Raw genomic sequence first — 16,366 nt, 5'->3', positions numbered from 1 at the left:
GCTTGAAGAGTTCATGAGAAGAGCGCATTGTCGTTGCTTCACGCTTCAGCTTTGGCAGAGAGCCTTTACCAGCCAGCCCAGCGTCTCTGACGACCACTCCAAATTTCTAAAGCTCGTCAACCTCTGTGCCGAGAGAAAGCTGCTGCACGAGGCCACCAGCGTCTACTCGTCGATCCAAGCACAGGGCATCCTGCTGGATGGGTTCTTCGGTGCCAGCGTCGTGAGGATGTTCATCAAGTGCCGCAGCATCCACGATGCGAGCCGGGTGTTCGAGCAGATGCTGGACCGCAGCATGGTTCTCTGGACGAGCATGGTGACAGCGTTTGTGGACGATGAAGATGTCGACCGGGCCTGGCTCTTCTTCTTCCGGATGCAGCTGGAAGGGGTCCTGCCGGATCGCGTCACCTTCATCAGCATCCTCAACGCCTGCGAGAGCCTGGCGCAGGGAGAATTAGTCCACAGATTGATCGTTGACAAGAACCTGGAGAGCGACGTCGTGATAGGAAACGCGCTGATGAAGATGCTGGCCAAGTGCTACGATCTCGATGGCGCTGCTCGCTTCTTCCAGAGGATGCCCCGGCGGGACGTGATCTCCTGGACCGGGATGGTGACGGCGTATGCCCGGAACGGGCATATAGCCGAGGCATTTGGATACTACCTGCGAATGCTGCTCGAGGGCGTGGTTCCAAACAACATCACCTTCCTGGCGGTGCTCGCAGCTTGCTCCAGCGCCCGGGACGCCGACCTCGTCTATGGCAACGTCGTGGAGGCCGAGTGGGAGACCGACACCATGGTCGCCAACGCCTCGATCAACATGTTTAGCAAGTGTGGCTGCCTCGACCGAGCTCACGACGTCTTCCACCGGATGAAGCGCTGGGACGTCAAGTCGTGGAACGCGATGGTGGCGGCGCTGGCGCAGCACGGCTTCTCTAGCGAGGCGCTGGAGCTCTTCCGGAGGATGCCGAGCGAGGTGGCGGTGGACAAGACCACGCTCGTCATTGCTCTGAGCACCTGTGCCGCACCCGAGAGCCTGGAGGATGGTAAGTCGATCCATTCTCGCGTTGCTCGCCTTGGGCTCGAGACTGACGTCGTTGCCGGGACTGCACTGGTGACCATGTACAGCAGGTGTGGAGATCTCGGCGAGGCCCGGCGAGTGTTCGATGGGATCCTCGGCAAGAACGTGGTGTCGTGGAACAACATGATCGCTGCTTACGGCCGGGACGAGTCGCTCCACTCGAGAGCTCTGGAGATCTTCCGGCTGATGCTGCTGGATGGAGTGAGGCCGACGAGGACGACGGCTCTCAACGTGGTTAGCGCCGTCGAGTGCCAGAGCGTCGGGAAGCAGCTCCACGGGTGGATCGTCGATACCGGCCTCTACTCGGACTCCTTCATTGGCAGCGCTCTCGTCAACATGTACGAGCGAACTGGCAGCTTGGGCGATGCGAGGCGGGTGTTTGAGAAGATCATCGAGCGGGACGTCTTCGCCTGGAACGCCATAGTGGGCGTTTGCGTCGGGCACGGCCAGCCGCGTGAAGCGCTCGAGTGGTTCTCGCGGATGCTGCTGGAAGGAGCCTCGGGCAACCGTGCGACGTTTCTCCTGGCCTTGAGCGCCGTGTCGCCGGACCGGGTGAGCTACGGACGGAAACTCCACGGCTTGATCGCCGAGAGTGGGCTAGAAGCTGACAACAACGTCGCCAACGCGCTGATCAGCATGTACGCTCGCTGCAAGAGCCTGGAGGACGCGAGGAACACGTTTGATCGGCTCGAGGACAAGAGCATCGTGTCGTGGACGTCGGTGATCGCGGCCTGTGTGGATCTGGGGAGCTGCCAAGAGGCCATCGATCTGTTCCAGCGGATGGAGCTCGAGCCGGACAGGGTCACCTTCACGACGGTGCTAGAGGCCTGCACGATCGTCTCGGCCCACCGGGAAGGGAAGCTCGTCCACTCTCGGGCCCGGGAGCTCGGGCTGGAATCTAACGTCTTCGTCGCCACGGCGCTCATCCACATGCACAGCAAGTTTGGCAATCTGGGGGAAGCTCGCCGGATCTTCGAGGCGGTGGAGGCGCCCACTCTGGCCTGCTGGAACGCGATGCTGGGGGGATACGCGCAGACCGGGCACAGCCAGAGCGTCATCGATTTCTTCCACGCGATGCAGCAGCGCGGCGTGGCGCCGGATCACATCACCTTCCTGGCGGTGGTGTCGGCGTGCAGCCACGCCGGGCTGGTGGAGAAGGGCGCGCGGACGTTCGCTTCCATGGGGCCGGACTATGGCGTCGGCCATGGGCTGGAGGATTATGGCTGCCTGATCGATCTGCTCGCTCGCGCCGGGCAGCTGGAGGAGGCGTACGATTTCCTGCAGGGAATGCCGTGCGGGCCGAGCGATGTTACCTGGAAGACGCTGCTTGCGGCGTGCAAGATCCAGGGGGACGTGCGCCGCGGGAGCGCCGCGGCGCGCAGCGTGATCGAGAGGGAACCCTACGGCGCCGCCGCGTTTGTGGAGCTCTCCTATATGTCCTCCATCGCTGGAGAGGAAGAGGAAGAGCTCTTCTAAAGTTTAAATTGGAGTATATTCCAAGGATATCCCATTGAAAAGTATATTTTTGGAATATGCTGGACATGCCTTAGTGAATATTCCATGCCCAGCAACGGAGATTTGACCATGACGATGATACAAAGAATTTCTTATTCTTTTGCAGGAGTAAGCTATTGCTATGTTGTCTCGCTCTTATTTGGTTGTGTTTCTATGTTTTCTTAGGTGACCTGCCAATCCTGTGGAAGAAAAGGCTTTTGTGGGAGAACATCCGCGAGGCAAAACTGGGGGAAATGCCCACCGAGCTCGTCACGGCTGCGGTGTCAACCAAGTTGAAGCGGGAAGAAGCAAGGAAAACAATGAGAGTGATTCAAGATTCGAGACTCCCTCTGGAAGAGTTAACGTCGTCAGCCCGTTTTTGCCGATATCTCGACCATTGTGACCCGGAAGGCTGACATAGTTCTCGCTGAAGCCGCGCCCTCGATCCTGGAAGCACGAGCATATGCTGGTCACTGGCAAGACAGTACAGGCTGCGGATGGATCCTGCGCTTTCGGACTGGAGTATTATATGGGAGGAAGGTGGCAAGCTTGGTGCAAGTTATTACTTCAGGGCGAATAAGGTGCTGCAGGGAAAGACCGGGGACTTCGACCGCTACATTACAGAAACTGCTGTTTTTCTGGTCGACGGTACACTGCAAATGGTTCAGAATTGGGCGAATGTTGTCTTGTTTGCACGGATAGAAAAGGCTCGCTGTGGCACTTCATCAAAGAGACGTCCATTGTCACATTCTACATGCCGGTGTAGATGGCGAATGGATCACAACAAGGCGAACGTTATTTTTTTATGTCCCCGGATCTAGATGGTTGTCTGTGGCACTTCGTCAAAGAGACGCATGTGGTCAGATTCGTCATGCCTCTGTGGGACTTGTGTGAATTGTTGCTCGCTGCGCCGCTTGCCGGGCACGGGGATTGCAGCGACGGCGCAGTCATGGAGCGTTACCAAAGGTTTGGAGGCTCAGTGCGCTCTGTCTTGGTCCAGCACGAGAATACGATGTACGCCAACTGGTGTGATCAAGCCTTACAGACTGTGAGAAACAGCGCGCGGATCATGTACACGATTCTGAACATAATGCCGGGGCAATTCGTAAGTGCTTTCATTCTTCATGTGAAGGTGGTCAGTGCAGATTATAAGGACAGCATGGTCATGTTTGCATCTCAATATGTGGAGGAGCACCTTTCGAGGCTGGAAGAGCGGAATGATACACAACGAGCGGTAGAGCGACGCTTGTGCAAGCCAATTTCGACTGAGACATGTGAGGTGCTTCGAAGTCTTTTGAGATGCAGGAAACTGCCTGTAAGTGGGACAAAAGCTGAAGATGCTAATTTCAAGGGACAGTACGACATGAAAGATAGGCCAGTGAACGAGGACGAACAGGAGAAAATGGAAGATGAGGCTGAAGAGGAAGTAGAGCCAGAGAACAGCGAGGTTGAAGTGGAAGAGGTTGAAGAGGAACAAGTTTAGGCAACTTAAGAGATCCGGCGAGGTCTAAAAAATGATTCGCTTTTCGATTCTCTTATTATATTAGCAGTTTTGGTTGGCACCAATGCCAAGTATCTTCAGGATCATCAAGACCTACAACATTAAAGGATTCTACTTTGTTGTGCCGCGTATGGACTATCCGTATCAAAAGTTTTTATTAGGTTCTCATAAACTTTCTTGGCCTTGTGAGCTGTGGGCCTTGGGTTGCAGACGAACTATTTCAAGTGCTAATGATGTAGGACGTTGTATGAGAAAAAAATGACTATACTGATGCAAAACATTGTGGCCTCTGAGGGACATGGATTTAATCGTTGTTGGAGATGAAAACTCTATCATTTATCTGTGTCTAATTCATCATTTATTCACTCAAAGCTTACAAAAGGTGAAAAGGTATGCAGTTGTTACCTGATTTTCCCAGTTCATAAACATGGGCTTAGTAAAAGAGAGAAATGATGATGGATTCTCGCTAGCAGGGAAGAGTGAGAATTGCTAGTGGCGAAGGATGGATGTGGCTGCCTCCAATTCTCATGCCTTCTTCGCACAGCTGCCGTAAGGCTTTTTCGCAACGATTCAAGAAACCTTATTGTCCCTCAAGCTACGGCTGGGTGGCGATCTGACCTTATCAAGGATCTGCTTCTGGTAAAGGTAAAATGATTTACACAATAATAATACGTCATTTATTTAATCTGAATCAAATATTTTAATTCGCAAAACAATCCATGCAATTGTCTAATGCGTAAGAGCTTCGCTTTTACGTGTAAGGACCAAGACCAGGAAGTCTATCACCTCTCAGCCACAAAACCTCTTCATGGGATATACTTCAGCAAAGGTTGGAACGTTGAGGTCGCTGGCTGTGGTGGTGGTGGTGGTGGTGTTGTGTGCTCTGCGGAAGGAGTTCACCGTCAAGGGTGGAAGAGTTCAGCCACCGAATGACAAACGAGATCATCAAATGAAGAATGCCTCGAAGTTAGAATCTGTTCGAAATCTCAAGGTGCTGAACCCTAAAAGTGACTAAACGAAACATGGCGGTCTGCGTTACCGTGAAGTCTACCGATGGCGTGGTTCTGGGCGAGCGGAAATTCAAGCGTCCAAGGGTGCTGGATTATCTGCGGGACGCCTATGGGCGTGGGTGTCTTCTAGATGCTGATGGGTATGCAGTTTTGGACGAGAGTGTGGGGGGTGGCCAATACGTCTACGAACTAGGTTTGTTCTTGAGCTGAACTGGAAAGGGTGATCTTGATTCTATGTCGGCTACACTTCCTGTTTTCTTCCCTGGCTGTAAATATGTTGCTGCTTTGTCTTCCATTTCGCACCTTGACTAATTTGTTTCTGTTACAGTGCCTACACTTCAGGCTGGACCAACACTTGAGGCTGCGCCAGGTGCAAGCCTTTTGTTGTTTGTGTGCCTTGGATCCAAGTGGTGTTTGCCTGCTCTTGTTGAGTTGGAGGATTCTCGGGTCAATGAGCTTTCATGCAACGACACGTCAGTAGCGTTTTGGCAATTTTGTGCCGTTGCCTCCCTGGTTTTCGCAACTTTGTGGTCTTGGTCTGTGGCTGTTATGAGACGTGTGTCCTTTTCTGCAGGAGTTTGCCTGGCCTGTTGTGACTCTTATGATATCGTGACCTGAGTAAGCTGCTTGCCTCGTGCTTGGATGTATCCCTCGATTCTGACAAATTTTGTTCTGTTGCAGCGCCTGTTCCTCCTCCATCAGGTGGGCACTTCCTGCTTTGTGCTTTACTTTGGCCCTCGTAGAAATTGCCCGCTTTGTTTCGATTACTTCTTCTCATGGCCTGATATTTTCTTCCACTTGCAGTGGTATATGACCTGCGGCCTCTGTGGGAGAAAGTCAGGGAGGCGAAACTCGCAGTAGTGACAAGGGAAATGCCCACCGAGCTCGTCACGGCCGCGGTGACAACCGATTTCAAGCGGGAAGAAACAAGGGATGCAGCGAGAATGATTCAAGATTCAAGGACTGTCAGCCTGACGACGTTAACTCTTCCAGAGGGGATCACTTTTATGGATTCCCAAATCTCGACCATTATGATCCGGAAGGTTTACATATTTCTCGCTCAAGCTGCGCTCACGATGCTCAAGGATTCTGGAAAGCACATGCAGGTTAAAGGTACTCCAGGCACTGGCAAGACGGTTTTTGGCTTCTACTTGTTTTACAAGCTGCGGATGGATCCTGTGTTTTCGGATTGGACTATTATATGGGAGCAGGGGTCCAAGCATGGCCCAGGTACAAGTTATTACTTCAGGGGAAATGAGCTGCTGCAGGGAAAGACCGGGGACTTCGACCGTCGAATTACAAAAGACACTGTTTTTCTGGTAAACGGTCCGGAAGCAACACCGCGAATGGTTCAGAATAAGGCGCACGTTATTTTCTTCATGTCCACGAAGGATTCGAAGGACTGTATGTGGCAGTTCGAGAAAGATACGGACCTGGTCACATTCTACATGCCCCTGTGGGACCTGTGTGAATTGTTGCTCGCTGCGCCACTGGCCGGGCTCGGGGACTGCTCCGAAGCAGCAGTTCGGGAGCGTTACCAAAAGTTTGGCGGCTCGGTGCGCTCTGTCTTGGTCAGGCACAGCAACCCGAACTACATCGGAAAGTTTGCTCGAGCCTTAAACACCGCGAAAGACAAAGCCCGGATCATGTACAGGATTGGGAGCATGTTGCATGAGAAGGACGTAAGTAGTTTCATTCTTCATTTGAAGGTGGTCAGTACAGATTTGAAGGACACCATGGTAGTGTTTGCATCTCAATACGTGGAGGAGCAACTTTCGTTGCTTGAAGAGGAGGAAGCTACAAAACGGGCTATAGAGTATATAAGACAGAATCAGGGCATCAAGGACGAAAGGGCTCTCGTGGGCAAGAGGTTTGAGCATTTGGTGCATCAGCTTTTTCGGTCGGACGCTGTTGGAAACCACGTCTTCCAAGCACGGCGCTTGCACAAGCCAATTTCGACTGAGGAGCTTCGAAGTTTCTTGAGACGGAGGGATCTGCCTGTAAGAGAGAGGAAAGCTGCGCTTATCCAGAGGCTGAAATATTCTGATTTCAAGGGAGTCTACGAAATGGAAGAGGGGCCAGTGACCGAGGACAAACAGGACATGGACGACGACGCCGAAGGAGAAGTGGAGCCAGAAGACGAGGTTGACGGGGAAGTGGCTGCAGAGGAACAGGAAGCGGTCCGGTTTAACTGCCAGGGGAAGTTTCAGATCTTCAAAAGCTTGGACGAGATTGACCCCAAGTCTAGGGGTTATTTCAAGCCTGACGCTCGAAATAATCCGCTATTCGATTCAATTATTCTATTAGGTGATGGCCATGCCCTTCACGTTACCATCAACGATTGCCACCAATCCAGCGCCAAGTACATTGACGAGCTTATCAAGAGGTACAACCTCAAGCGGTTCTACTTTGTTGTATCACAGGAAATGTTGGAGAGCTACCCGTACCAGAAGCTGGTACTAGGATTGCAGGAGGTTTCTTGGCCTTGTGAGCTGTGGGTCCTTGGAGTGCGCTGGACCGTTTTAAGCACTAAATAACTCACCTTGTGGTTTCATTTTTTATTTTGGTTGCCTGTTTTCTAGTGTATTAGAATGTTCTTGGTGGGTGTTGATCTTCCACGGGCTTGACAGTTGTGGTGATTTGGAGGCTCATCTCTTGCTAGATGGACTCACTAGAAGGTGTTCCAATTTTTCAATCATGAGGGGGAAAAGCTGCAAGTCACTACAACATCAAGGTGAATGTGTTGGTCAGCTGCCATGAGCTTTGTGACATTCGTATCTATGATTCAGCCATGCTGGGCTTGTAGATCACCGTAATCCAATTATCTCTACCACTTTCCAGTGAAAGATCTTCTGCTGAGAACAAGCGTAGTTCCTAGCAAGCTCACAACCATCTTGTTGCGATCAAGAACAATGTCCTTTGCAAGAACAAGTTCTATAGGCCTGGCAAAGCTAGTGCGTGATTCTCAGTTTTTGCTTGATTAATCAGTTTGATGTGGAGGCTTGTTGTCCTCCGCAGTGATTGCTTCACTCCTACGTCGGGAATATGGCTTTCGCATCAAGCTCCGCTCTGCATTGAGCATTCTGCGAGCACTTTCTCGATGAGGACGACATTGTTCTTGATCGCAACAAGATGGTTGTGAGCTTGCTTGGAGCGACACTTGTTCTCAGCACAAGATCTTTCACTGGGAAGTGACATCAAAAGTCCTCCACAGTGATTGCTTCACTCCTACGATGAGAATATAGCTTTGCCGCCAATTGAAAGGAAATACTACACAAGCTGATTGCGGAACTTCAAAGCTTGCAGGACGTTCCTGGAACTTTATAACTCGAGGTAGAGTATGATTTTATCGTTCTCGGTTCAATTCCATTTCTTTCACAGGAGATCTATTGGAGCACGATGATCTCGAAATCTCACTTCGAATACAGACTGCGAGCTCTTTCTCATGAAAGTTACAACAATACCAACCACACTCATAAACATTCCATTTTCATCTTTGAGTGTTGAGAACTCCAGCTCTCACCATTCTTTGAACAGCTGGAAGAAGGATTTGGACAAAGATCGCCATTTCGTTCCTTCTCGCACGACAATTTGCTCGTGGCGCGATGAGATCGATCGCGTTTCTAGCTCTATCATCTTCTTCCTCGTCTTCCCTTCGCAGGCGCCGAAGATTTCGTTCCTCCGCCGCCTATTGTCGCTGGGACTTCTTGGACCATCAATCCAATGCAAAATATCAAATATTTCTATGGCGGGTTAGGGTTGAGCTTGGGTTGGGTGTGATGGCGGTGATTGAGCGGCGCCGCGCTTCGCTGAGGTATGTGGCGGCGCGCGGGCATTTCTCGAGTGATTCTCGGCCGAGAAATTGACTTTTGGAGCATGCAGGGGATGATGACCTTGTAGGCGCCGCTGGTTGGATTTGCGATTCCAGGCATGGCTGCTCACTGTGGCATCTCGCGGATTGCCATTCCAGCTCCTCCGGCACAGTGTACAGCGAGTAGAGACCAGATTAGCGGCAAGAGATCGTGCTCGTTAGTCGGTCCCAGTGGCTGCGTTGCGCTCTCTATCAGCAATCACGACCAGCAACGCCGGAAGAACAGATTAAAGTCGCGGATTTTGGCCTCCAAATTCAGGTCTGGGATTTTCTTGCTCTAGTTTTTGGATTCAAACATTGCTGCGTGTGTGCTAGCAGATTAGAAGGCGGTGTGTTGTACGATAGTTCCTTCCATGGAAGAAGATTTTTGGATCGTTCCAAAGGCAGCCATGAACAACGTCTTTCCTCGTGCTGTTGTTCGTCGTCTACTGCAACTACAAGTAATTTCCAGGCCAGATTGAGAAGCCGCGGCTTGAGTTGGATGCAATGTCCTGCCAGTCCCAGAGTCCCATTGCTCAATCGTCCACAAGTATCAACTTCGGTACGCTTCGGACCTTTTTCTTTTTCCACTTCTGTCTTGTGTGTTACTGACGCGAGGAATGCAGGCAGTTGCACGAGCATCAGTCGGACCGACGGAACCTCAAGCGACAAGCTTGAAATGGTTGAATGATGAGAAGGTTTCGGAGAAGGACAGCGAGGGTGACGAAAGTATCACGAATGGGATGCTCGGTATAGAAGATCATTTGAAAAATATGCTTCCTTCACACCCAAAGCTACACCGGGGACAGTTGGACAACGGCCTGCGCTATGTCATTCTGCCGAACAAAGTACCTCCAAACCGGTATGATATCCTCTCTATCTTCTCTATAAGTGATTGGAACTCGTTTTTCCAGATTTGAAGCTCATATGGAAATGCATGTCGGGTCTGTGGATGAAGAAGAGCACGAGCAAGGCATAGCGCATATGATTGAACACGTTACATTTCTGGGAAGTAAAAAGCGTGAAAAGCTTCTGGGAACTGGTGCCCGTTCTAATGCGTACACCGATTTCCACCACACAGTGTTTCATGTTCATTCACCTGTGACCGCACAGGGAACCAACGAACCTCTTCTTCCTCTTGTGCTTGATGCTCTACACGAGGTTCGCAATCTGTATTCTATATCCGCTTTTATTTATCTTTTGTCGTACAGATTGCTTTCAAACCAAAATTTCTGGCTTCACGAATCGAGAAAGAAAGAAGTGCAGTTCTTTCAGAGTTACAAATGATGAATACAATCGAATACCGAGTAGACTGCCAGGTATAGTGCGATTAGGCATGCATTTCTTTTTGTCTTATGCTGCTATTGCAGCTTTTGCAACAACTGCACTCGGAAAATCTACTGGGCTACAGGTTTCCCATTGGTTTGGAGGAACAAATCAAACAATGGGATGTTGAAACAATCAAAGCGTTTCATGATAGGTGGTACTTCCCTGCGAATGCAACCTTGTTCATAGTTGGCGACATTGGCAGTGTGGGACGAACTATAGAGTTGATTGAGGTCAGTTGATGAAGTTCATATTTTTATAAGCTGACAATGAGGGCATTCGCATTTGAAGGCGCAATTTGGCTCAACTCCTGCTGGATTGCATCATGCGAACCTGGCTAGTCCGCTAGCTAATATCCTAGCATCCGCTTCACAACAACTACCGAAACTTCAAAAAGGATTGGCAGGCCCAACAGCCGTTGATCCTCCTCCTGTTTCATTCTTATCAGCGCCGACAAGAAAGGAAAGGCATGCAATAAGACCTCCTGTTAAACACAGCTGGTCTTTACCAGGGATAAGTGGAGAAAACAAAGTGCCATACATCTTTCAGCACGAACTTCTTCAGAATTTCTCGCTGAACCTTTTCTGTAAGGTATGGACTCTCATCAGTATCTTTCCACGCGAGAAGTAACGGCTTGTGTATGATTTTGCAGACACCCATCCAAAGAGTTCAAACTTATTCGGATATACGCGACGTATTGATGAGAAGAATTGTCTTGTCCACATACCAATTTCGAATTAGTACACGCTACAAGGTTTGAAGTAGCAATTTTTGACGAATCGTGCTTACTGGTTGCATTGAATCAGAGTGCCAATCCACCTTTCATCAGTATAGAGCTGGATCATAGCGATTCTGGACGAGAAGGATGCACTGTTACTACTCTTGCCGTCACTGCGGAACCGAAGGATTGGTCCGGAGCGCTCAAAGTTGCTGTCCAGGAGGTCTTGTTCATTGTGCAGTAGAGAAATCTAACATACTAACACATTTTCCTACAGATTAGCAGATTAAAAGAGCACGGAGTCACTAAAGGAGAGCTGGCAAGATATTTGAATGCTCTTCTAAAAGACAGTGAACATTTGGCAGCCATGATTGACAGCGTTCCATCAATTGACAATCTGGACTTTATCATGGAAAGTGATGCAGTTGGACATACTGTTATGGATCAACAGCAGGGTTATGAAGCGCTGCTCGCTGTGGCTGATAGCGTGACTCTTGAAGACGTAAGACTTCTCTCCTCTAATTTTGTTTCTCACTCGTGTTTCGTCCAGGTGCATGCCACGGCGAAGTCCATGCTCCAATATGTTGCAGATTTTGGAGATTCAAATGCACCTGTACCTGCTGCAATTGTGGCCTGTGTTCCGAAGTCGCTACACGAAAATGGCCGAGGGGACATTGAGTTTAAAATAACCCCGGATGAAATTGTGGAATCTATTAAATCCGGTTTAAGTGAGCCATTGGCACCTGAAGCAGAGGTAATGTACCTTGATCATCTCCAGTGAATTAGTCAACACGTCGCTTGTTTGTTTTTCAGTTTGATGTCCCGGACGAGCTGGTATCAGCTGCAGAGCTATCGACGCTTAAAATGCAAAGAAAGCCATGCTTCGTTCCCGTTACAGATGGTGGAACACTTTTGAAGATCGTCAACGAGCAGACAGGGATTGTCATGCGACGGCTATCAAATGGAATGCGTGTCAATTACAAGGTATTGTTTTGCTTGATTTCAAGGCGTAAGCCGTTTAACACCACCATTGCAACAGATTACTCAGAACGAGGCTAAAGGTGGTGTGATGAGATTAGTCGTCGCAGGCGGTAGAGCTCGTGAAACTTCAGATGCAAGTGGAGCTGTTGCAGTCGGCGTTCGAACCTTCAGTGAAGGCGGTGTCGTGGGTGGATATTCAAGAGAACAGGCATGTATTGCTATAGACGACATCCGGATATATTAACACGCCTTGATGTTGATTATACAGGTGGAGTTGTTCTGCGTTACTAAACTCATAAATTGCGTGTTAGAGGCGGACGAGGAGTTCATGTGCATGGACTTCCATTTTACAATGCGTGATGGAGGAATGAAAGCAGCGTTCCAACTTCTTCATCTTGTCATGGAGGTAACAGTACATTGTAACAGGTTTTTCCGTTTGAGACATGAAAAGTTTTCTTTCTGTGCAGCGGAATGTTTGGCTAGAGGACGCTTTGGACAGGGCAAAGCAATTGTACATGTCGCATTTCCGGGCTATGCCTAAGAGCCTAGAGCGAGCAACGGCTTACAAACTTATGTGTGCGATGTTTGATGGAGACGAGAGATTGCTCGAGCCTAATCCCTCAGCCATCGAGAAGTTGACACTGCCAGTAGTAAGAGAAGCCGTGATGAAGCAACTGGTGACGGGCAATATGGAGGTAAGTGGCCTGTATCTTTCCCGCAAAGACTTAAATTGTTTTGTGATACAGCTATGCATCGTTGGGGATTTCTCAGAGCATGACATCGAAACATGTATATTGGATTATCTGGGGACAGTTGCGCCAGAAAAGGACGTGCCTGCGAGGAAAGAAATCGAAGCCAAAGAGAAGCCAGTTGTTATCAATCCGTCTCCTAAACCTGAAGTTTGCAATCAAAAGGTCTGTGCTATATTTCCTGTACTTTCTGTAGAATGACACGCCTAAGCCGTGCTTTGTTTCTTATCAGCTCTTTTTGAAGGACACTGATGAAAGGGCATGCGCTTACGTCGCTGGGCCAGCACCAAATCGATGGGGCTATACAGTAGATGGTCTCGATCTCAACGTTCTTGTGGAACCTGTCCCGAAGAACTTAACAGGTAATTCCGTTCTTTTCTGAACCATTGTCAAAGAGCTCTTTGGATCCAGAACAACAAGCCCGTGCTTTGGCTCCGCCGGGTGTTGAAGTGATACAAAAGCCCGGGGAGACTGGATCATTTTGGAAAAGGCCTCGACACCCGCTTTATGGATCTGTTGCTATGACGTTGTTGGCCGAAATCATAAATGCTAGGTATCGTCCTTCTTTCCAGCCGCAGTCACTCCAGCAGCTCTTGTGTTACAGGTTGTTTACCAATGTCAGAGACGCTCTTGGACTGACTTACGACGTATCGTTTGAGTTCCGTCTGTTCGACCGTTTGAAAGGTGGCTGGTTTGTGATTTCCGTGACTTCGACACCGACCAAGGTTTTGATTTCCGTGCTCGTTATGTACCACACCTGATCATTCCTGTTGAACTGCTGTCCAGATCCAACGTGCTGTTGAAGCCTCGATAAACGTTTTGAAGGGACTCCACTCGAATCAAATCACTCAACGTGAATTAGACAGAGTAAGGCAATTTTTCCTTGGGTCGTGCACAGGCTCACAAGCTAATTCCAGGCGAAGAGGATTTTGATGATGAGACACGAATCGGATTGCAAGGATAACAAGTACTGGCTGGGGCTGATCACGCATTTGCAAGCTCCGAGTGTTGGTAGAAAGGTAAGAAAAGCAGCAAATGATATTTTATATATATGACATCTCATCTTTCTCGTATTATTTCTTTCAGAACGTCAGCTGCATCAGAGACCTCGCTTACCTCTACGAGCTGGCCACAATCGATGACGTCTACAATGCGTACAAGTTCTTGGGGCTCGACGAGAAAAGCGTGTACACGTGCATTGGTGTCGCCGGTACCGATACGGATGGTGGAGGAGGCGACAGTGCTTTGACGCTGGAAGAAGACACCGGTACAGTGATAATGCCCTCACATTTCTGTTTGTATTTCCTTGCTTCTCGTGCTCTCTACTAAGACTGGTTGCAGTGGAAGAACTACCAGTTGCGTTGCCTGGCTCGCATTTCCAAGGACGAGGCATGTCGACGATGACTCGGCCAACAACGTGATCATCCTTTCGCTGGGAGAGAGCTCTTGGGTAACACCAAACAGCGAAAATCTCCCGCAACACCGTTTACGCATTACTGGAAGGTACGTGTGTTGCTTTTCTGCTTTTCCTTTCCTTTGTTTTTGTTTGAGCTGTAGCTTGACTTGATCTTCCGTCCTTATCAGAGACAGCAGACAGGGAGGGGACTTGTAGACCTCCACTTTTCCGAAAAGCCGAGCTGTTGTTACACCAGATGTACTTATAAGCTGCCGCATCGCTGATTGATTCACACACACAAACACACAGAGAGAGACACACTATAGAGACACAGACGAGGACCTCACGCAAGTTAATGGCTAGAGTCTGGATGGACAAAGCATATTGACAAAGTCGTTAAAAAAAGGAAGAAGAAAGATCTGGCTTTGAGAGGTAACCATCGCTGAGATGCTCCGTCTCCTCTAACTTGACAGGGATAATTCGCTTGCCGCCATTAGAGGTGATGCCTTTCGATAAACTCATGGAAAGAAAATGCTTGTTAAGTCAAATCCAGCGAATCTTCCAAGCTCGCCAGCGATTCCCCGGTCGCCCAAAAAGGCCACGGACAAGCGCAGACCCCACTCACCACTAGCGAGCTTTGTTCCATATATTTTATCTCTCTCTCCCTGTGTGTGTGTGTGTGGGCTTTTCGGGCTTGGATCAAACTCTATCGTTTTTAAGCGAAGAAACTCCCACTCCCAGCGAGAAGTTTTTGATGTTGTTGTTGCATTGCAAAGCGTGCCAGAGATCCAATCAAAGCGATTTGACTTAAGCAAACTGGAGTGACAGGGTCAAGAAGTTTTTTTTTAAAGCTGGGCTTGGTTTAGTTTAAAGCGAAAGCATGCAGCTATGGAATCGGTCGGTCGCATTGCTCATCACGCGTCGGCGCGATAGCACAGGAAAGATGCGCCCCCGAATATGCTGGCTCTCAATGTTTTGCCTAATCAATCACCACACTCAATGACTCGAATCAGCACTCACGAAGACACCACTGACAGTCATGTTTCAATCAATCACACTTCTCCTCCTCCGTTAAAACGAAGGCTTTCTTCTTCTAACGAGGTAGCCTAAGCATTTGTTTTTCCAGTGTCCTTGTGCTTTGCTTGTGGAGGAAAGAAAGAATTCCAGAAAGAAAGAAGCTTTTGGCTTTGTTATGTTTTGGAGAGCGATCGCCTCCCCCCTCCCCTCTCACTCTCTCACTTTCTCTTTGTCTCTTCTCTCCCCCTCCATCCACCAAATTGGCCGAAATTAAGAGAGCGGAAGATGGTTCCTCGCCCTCCCAATGCAGCTATTCTCCTCTTCCTCGCGCTCGCGCTGATTCTCGCCGCTTCCGCCGCTCGCATTCCTCGTTTGCCCGCGAATTCTCCCTCGCCCAATTCCGGCGCGCGCAAGTCGAGCGGGGCTCCGCTGTCCAATCCCCTGCGCATCCCGCCACCGATCGATCCCGCCTCGTCGGTCTTTGGTGCGTCCAAGCGGCTGGCACCCACGGGTCCGAACCCGCTCCACAACAGGTAGCGCTCGCGCGCGAGGGAGAGACGAGCCTTTAGCAGAGCTTTCTCCAATTCTCATGCAGACAAAATGCCGGGGAGGAAGAAGAGGGGTGCATTCCATCTCACGCGCGCGCGCGGGATCGCGAGGACACATACTCTTGCTCGCCTCGATCATCACAGAGATCTATCCAAAATCTAAGAGATCAAGAGTGATCTCTTGGTTGATTTTATTTGTTTGCATCTTCCAAAAGGCTACGAGGAAAAGATCCTACAAGCTTTTGGCGCTACTCAAGCTTGGAGCTGTGGTTTTGTTTGTCCTCTTCTTCTTCGCAAGTAGATCGTCGTCAAGCGTGGGAATATATCACGGGGGAAAAAATCCCATCCGGTGTATGATTGATTGATTTGGTATTGATGGTTCTGTGCAACCATTGTTTTGGTGCTATCCTCTCTAATCGATCGATCGATCAGAATAGTTTGCACGCGCCTGGACATTATAGAAATCAATCAAAACCCGACCTTCTAGAAACACCATAGGAATTTGATATATCAAAGGAGAGCGAGAGCTCAGCTTTAAGTCGCATTCTTTCCACCACCCTTTGCCGCTACAACAAGTTTTCGAAAAGTTGGCGCCCTCAAAGCTTACAAAAATTAAAGAGAAAGCTTCCGGGTCAATTAGTGGCATTCCAGATCGAGATCCAATCCACCGGCCCCGATGATTTCTCTCTCGTACTTTGTTC

The 16,366-nt window shown here is 49.5% G+C and overlaps 3 protein-coding genes across 3 annotated transcripts; all 3 read left to right on the top strand.

The window, feature by feature from the left end:
* The first annotated feature begins 13 nt into the window (after positions 1–13).
* On the top strand, positions 14–2,551 carry LOC9642035 (pentatricopeptide repeat-containing protein At3g53360, mitochondrial). The gene has a single exon (XM_002986797.1). It carries the CDS (start codon positions 14–16, stop codon positions 2,549–2,551), a length of 2,538 nt encoding a protein of 845 aa, XP_002986843.1.
* A 6,282-nt stretch (positions 2,552–8,833) lies between these two features.
* On the top strand, positions 8,834–14,642 carry LOC9641527 (stromal processing peptidase, chloroplastic). The gene is made up of 25 exons (XM_024660601.1): positions 8,834–8,894; positions 8,963–9,210; positions 9,270–9,492; positions 9,557–9,792; positions 9,845–10,091; positions 10,142–10,249; positions 10,301–10,489; positions 10,548–10,847; positions 10,909–11,010; positions 11,063–11,197; positions 11,252–11,476; positions 11,525–11,728; positions 11,788–11,958; positions 12,014–12,163; positions 12,224–12,361; positions 12,423–12,650; positions 12,702–12,869; positions 12,937–13,066; positions 13,116–13,257; positions 13,309–13,429; positions 13,491–13,571; positions 13,622–13,723; positions 13,791–13,971; positions 14,046–14,207; positions 14,289–14,642. The coding sequence occupies exons 2-24, from the start codon at positions 9,011–9,013 to the stop codon at positions 14,123–14,125; spliced, it is 3,861 nt and encodes a 1,286-aa protein (XP_024516369.1). The 5' UTR covers positions 8,834–8,894; positions 8,963–9,010; the 3' UTR covers positions 14,126–14,207; positions 14,289–14,642.
* Positions 14,643–15,017: 375 nt separating this feature from the next.
* LOC112341111 lies at positions 15,018–16,155 on the top strand. The gene has a single exon (XM_024660625.1). The coding sequence runs from the start codon at positions 15,403–15,405 to the stop codon at positions 15,652–15,654; it is 252 nt and encodes an 83-aa protein (XP_024516393.1). The 5' UTR covers positions 15,018–15,402; the 3' UTR covers positions 15,655–16,155.
* The last annotated feature ends 211 nt before the right edge of the window (positions 16,156–16,366 follow it).

Source organism: Selaginella moellendorffii, unplaced genomic scaffold, assembly GCF_000143415.4.
Source record: "Selaginella moellendorffii unplaced genomic scaffold, v1.0 SELMOscaffold_76, whole genome shotgun sequence".
Classification (NCBI taxonomy): domain Eukaryota; kingdom Viridiplantae; phylum Streptophyta; class Lycopodiopsida; order Selaginellales; family Selaginellaceae; genus Selaginella; species Selaginella moellendorffii.
The sequence above is the reverse complement of the archived record's forward strand: the minus strand, read 5'-3'. Positions and strand labels throughout refer to the sequence as shown.

Bases quoted from the DNA above. Each gene is read 5' to 3' on its own strand.
- LOC112341111 (XM_024660625.1), top strand. From the start codon at position 15,403: ATGGTTCCTCGCCCTCCCAATGCAGCTATTCTCCTCTTCCTCGCGCTC.
- LOC9641527 (XM_024660601.1), top strand. From the start codon at position 9,011: ATGGCTGCTCACTGTGGCATCTCGCGGATTGCCATTCCAGCTCCTCCG. The intron at 10,848-10,908 runs GTATGGACTCTC...ATGATTTTGCAG, and splicing joins CGCTGAACCTTTTCTGTAAG to ACACCCATCCAAAGAGTTCA. The intron at 13,724-13,790 runs GTAAGAAAAGCA...TATTTCTTTCAG, and splicing joins CTCCGAGTGTTGGTAGAAAG to AACGTCAGCTGCATCAGAGA.
- LOC9642035 (XM_002986797.1), top strand. From the start codon at position 14: ATGAGAAGAGCGCATTGTCGTTGCTTCACGCTTCAGCTTTGGCAGAGA.